Here is a 4,595-nt window from a genome sequence, read left to right as displayed (position 1 = left end):
ACAAAAGAAAGCGTTCACAGCATATGGCTTAAAATCTGCTCTATACATATCACAGTTTGAGGATTCCTGAACTGTTATTTAGGCTAGGAACAGACATTGCATTTGTCTTAGGAGGAGTTGTACCTGTGTATGTCCATGAACAGAAAAGTCCTGGAACTGGCATGTATACACATCACCCTTCCAAGCATGGTGTATTGACCACCTGAATGCTATGTTGCTTTTCTGCTATCGACTCGATGTAGTCCTAGGACAACTGTTCAGATGTACTTTACAATGTTCCAGGACAAACTGTTCACACTTATTCCATGAGCCTTTCTGGGACAACAGACATGGATATTTGAAAAATCATGGATATTTGAAAATGTTTTCTCTTGGGACAAATGCAATGTCTGTTCATAGCCTTAGTAGCTTGGGGGAGCAAGGGAGAGCTAAAACTATTGAATTATTTCACTGAGAAAAACTAATCATTGTATATCCAGATATTCACAATGGTTTTAAAAATCAAGCATAGCTATGACTTCATACTTTGTCAGCATTGGGCTTTCTTATTCTATCTGCTGATAGTGATATTGCTGTCCTCTTAATCTCAATTTGTTGCATCTGGACACGCTCTGAGGGAGAACTCCAGCGATGACCTAGTCCAAACAGTATTAGTATCATAGTGTAGGTAGCAATGTCCTGATCACTTTTTATTTTGATAATCTTGCACCTTTAAAATGCATTTAGAAGAAAAATAGCATGGCAGAAATGCATGGAATTCATGGACATTTTGAAATTGCAAATGAAGGAAGACAAGTCAATTCTGTTGTTTCATTTGTATGCCATTGTCTGTAGATAATGCAGAAGTCTCCCTACACTCCTCTTGTGGTGCATGGAATTGCAACTGCTTGGCCCAGTAATGTATTGTGTTTGGGCAGCATTTACTCTGAACATCCTTTTGCCATTTGAAATAAAAAAAAAATCACATGGCTGTGTGTGTATATTGGAGATTGTAGAGAGAGTAGTTACACTACCCATTTTCTGATGAGACCCTCAATTTGGAGGGAGAGGAGGAGCTTGCTCACTCTCAGTCTTGTTTGCTTGCTTGCTCGTGTGTACGTGCTCTGTCTCTCTTTCCAGGATATTCCAGCAGCAAATTTTGTTTGATGGAATGAGAGGGGAGAAGGCAGGAAGTTAAGTTTCTACTAATGCTTATTGAATAAAACTGCATGTTCCTTAAGCTCCAAAGATGATCATCTGTGATGGCATATGTTAACTTTTTGAAAGGAGATGGCAGGGGAGTGGTTAAGATGGGGTGATTTGAAAATTGCTTTAATCTGAGATGTTGCTTTTATCTATTTACTGTTTTTCCCCCATGGTAGCCAAATTCTTTGTGTTTCTCATTCTTGAAATGGCAATATTCCTAATTTTTTAGTCGATTTTTTTTTTTCTTTTCTCCTGCTAGTGTCACCCTTACTAATGACTTTGCTTTATTACTGTGCTTTGTAGAATATAAAAGATATTTTGGACAAACTTGGGGATCAGATTGCAGTCATTCATGAAAAACAACCTGATGTTATGTTAGAAGCATCTGGACCTGAAGCTATACAAATAGGTGATGCACTAACCCAACTGAATGCTGAATGGGACAGAATTAATAGGATGTACAATGATCATAAGTGGTAAGTCCTGTTTGCATTAAAAGAGTTACGTTCTAAACAAAGTTGCTTGTCTCTTTTTTTTGATAGACTCTACATGTTAGAATTAAGCTTTCACAATACAGATTAAGTTGCATGTATTTTTCTTTAGAAATCCTGAACAGAGAGCAACAGTTTCTAGGATGTTTAACTTTTAAAAAGTAAATGTAATAGCTGTTTGTTATGATTGGTGCACACTTAAAATAATGATGCACTATGCAGCATGCACTGACTACTTCCATTGTCATTAGAAAAATGGTATAATTCAGAATAGTATAATTCAGGAAGCTACCATAAAGCAAGTAGAAAGGGGCGTAATTCTGCAGCCATGTACTTTCACTTTTGTGATGGTACTGTGAATAGGTTAATATTAACTCATTGAAAGGGCTTGTTACTGTAGTTACAACATTTGAAAGGTAGTGCGTTATTTACTGTGCAGTCAGATATCAGCCATAGAAAAAAAAATTGAAGACATTTAGATAGTGTGCCTTCTGTTTTACCCTTCCATAAATTTACCAACCGTTGGCTTTGTGCTTTCTCCTTGTTCTTGTTATCTGTTCTGTTATATGTTGCCAGATCCAGTGTACAGGCACATATATATTGATCATCCTTTCTATCTCATTTATATCTAGAAAGGACATAGTAGCCTTCCATAACTTTTCTGCCCCCTCTTTATTGGCATGTGGGTTTTTGGTGATTTTAATTAAAATATCTTCCTATTCTTGTCCTTTGGTAAACTTTTGTCCGTTGGTCAATAAAATTCCATTTACTTAACAATTAAGCAGCCAAGGCTGACCAAAAATTTAGTCTCCCTGATGAAAAAGATAAATGTATCAAAGAATAAGTTAAATTAAACATTTATGATTAACTGGAAAAACGCAACAGATTGCCTTACTAGCTGGATCACTGAATGTAAATTAATTTCTGAACTTTATAAAATTTTTAAAGCTTTGCATCTTAATTAAAATATAATTGGACAGGCTTTTCATACAAAAAGGGCTATCAGACTGGTAATTTAAACTAAATGCTTTGTAACTTTATCAAATCTTTTCAAAGCACTACAATATTTAATAAAAATCTTATTTTAATAAATAGGAAGGTAATATTACTATGAACTTTCTTAGTGTATGGGGCAAAGTATTTTTAATTCCTTTACATTCTTGAAAAGTTTTTTTTTTTTTTTCTTGAACATCTATTTTTGCCCCATTCATGCAGGGGAGGCTAGAAGAGTGTATGATTCATTCATTATATTTGATCTCATCTTCCATTCTCTGTTTACCAAAAGGCCAAGATGGCCTGGTTGCTGGCCTTTGTAATTTTTATTTTCAGAAGCAGTAAGAGTAATTCAGTTTGTAAAAGAGAAACAACTAGCTACTTAAGCCCTGAAGAAGGGCCCTGATGTACCTGTGCACATTGTTAAAGCACTCTAGTGTATATTAAACCTTCTGCCAGACCCTGGACAAGGGTTGGATGTAAATTTAGGGGTTTAACATCAACCATAGTAAAAATGTTTGACTGTCAGTAAAAAGGTTGCAGATTATCAGTTAAAAAATAGTTGGCAAACCTGATTGGCTGACTGCTACAATGGTTTCATACCTTGCTGTTCCCACTGCAAAAGTCCCCTACTTACCCATACTACTTTTCCCTGATGCCCCTGGCTGCACCCTGCATCCTGATGCTTCCCTGGCTTTACCCCCACCCTCACTGGCCCTGCTCCCATGTCTCATCCTGGGCCCCCAGAGAAACACCACTGTTTTAATACCTGCGAGGCAAGCAGTGTTACAGGTAGATGGGATGTAGCAGCAGCAGCACATGGCTAGGGGAGGGAGCTATGGACATTCCTGTGAGCGACAAAGCCCTAATAGGAACTTTCTCTAGGGTGCTGCACTCTCGCTCAGATACCAGGTGGCACTGCTCTGCCCTCTGTCTTTTAGTGTTTTGCATTCAGCTTTCTTCTGGTGATGGAGCTTCTTTCAAGTACTGGTGGTTTAGATTTTTTTGGATGGCTCAGTATTTTTTATGGATTTTATGAATAGGTATTTTTAGCCCTGGTTTTCTACAGTCTGTCCATAAATTTACCAACTGTTGGCAAGACAGGTATGGGTAAGGGTGCTTCCATGCTGGCCGTATTATGTTCAAAATGTATTGTCACAGGGCGAGGTCCTAGGAGCGGCCGTGATCTCTCCGGATACCCCTTACTGTGCCAAGTGTGAGATAAAGCACCCTTGTTCTCGCCTGCCACGTCTTTGATGTTAAGCATTTTATAAGGGAGGCTGCCTTTTTGTCCCTTTGGACACTGTGCTCTGGAGTATCCTGGCCCCTGTTCTGTATTGAGTGACTTGGTGCACCCCAGCCTTATGTGCTGTGCGTGGCTTCTACCACCCTTGTACCACGCCCCAAGCCTCGCAGATGTCCCGGATGTTATATGGTCAATCCCTTGCCATGCCCTTACAGGCACCCCCTGGTTCATCGCTCAATTGCTGTGCCCTCCCGGGTTCTCTGGGCCTGTCTCAATTGCCTGCGCCCTCCCGTGGATGCTCCCTGGTCTCTCTCATGGCTGTGCCCACACTGAGGCCTCTCACAATTGGGGCTCAGGTGGCCGTAGCCATGCCTGGCCTCCAAAAACCCTCCTCGGGTCTTGAAGCGAGTGCCTGCCCTAGGGCTTCTTACAGCTGGGGCTCAGGTGGCCGTAGCTGTGCCTGGCCCCTGAATCCCCTCCTTGAGTCTCAAGCGAGAGCCCTCTGGGGCCTCCTCCGTGCTTGCACGTGCCCTGGGGCCTTCTCTGCGCTCATGCCTGCCCTGGGGCCGGGGTTGATACACCCCCTAAACGCTGTGCCCTCTCTGGCGCCGGGGTCCGCACACCGCCGTGGAGCCCCTACGAGGCCTCTTCCAACCCTTATTAGCCTCACCCGGTCCTCC

General features: G+C 41.3%; 1 protein-coding gene across 3 annotated transcripts in view; it reads left to right on the top strand.

Moving 5' to 3' along the window:
* Window positions 1–4,595, top strand: part of UTRN (utrophin) — a 541,506-nt gene that overhangs the window by 207,620 nt on the left and 329,291 nt on the right. For all 3 annotated transcript variants that reach the window (XM_019550130.1, XM_019550131.1, XM_019550129.1), the window contains exon 39: window positions 1,489–1,661. In XM_019550130.1, coding sequence (XP_019405675.1) covers window positions 1,489–1,661 — 173 coding nt within the window. The remainder of the gene's footprint in view (window positions 1–1,488; window positions 1,662–4,595) is intronic.

The sequence above is a fragment of the Crocodylus porosus genome, unplaced genomic scaffold, assembly GCF_001723895.1.
Source record: "Crocodylus porosus isolate Cpor-Errol unplaced genomic scaffold, CroPor_comp1, whole genome shotgun sequence".
Taxonomy (NCBI): Eukaryota; Metazoa; Chordata; order Crocodylia; family Crocodylidae; genus Crocodylus; species Crocodylus porosus.
This window is presented reverse-complemented; position numbering and strand designations above follow the sequence as displayed.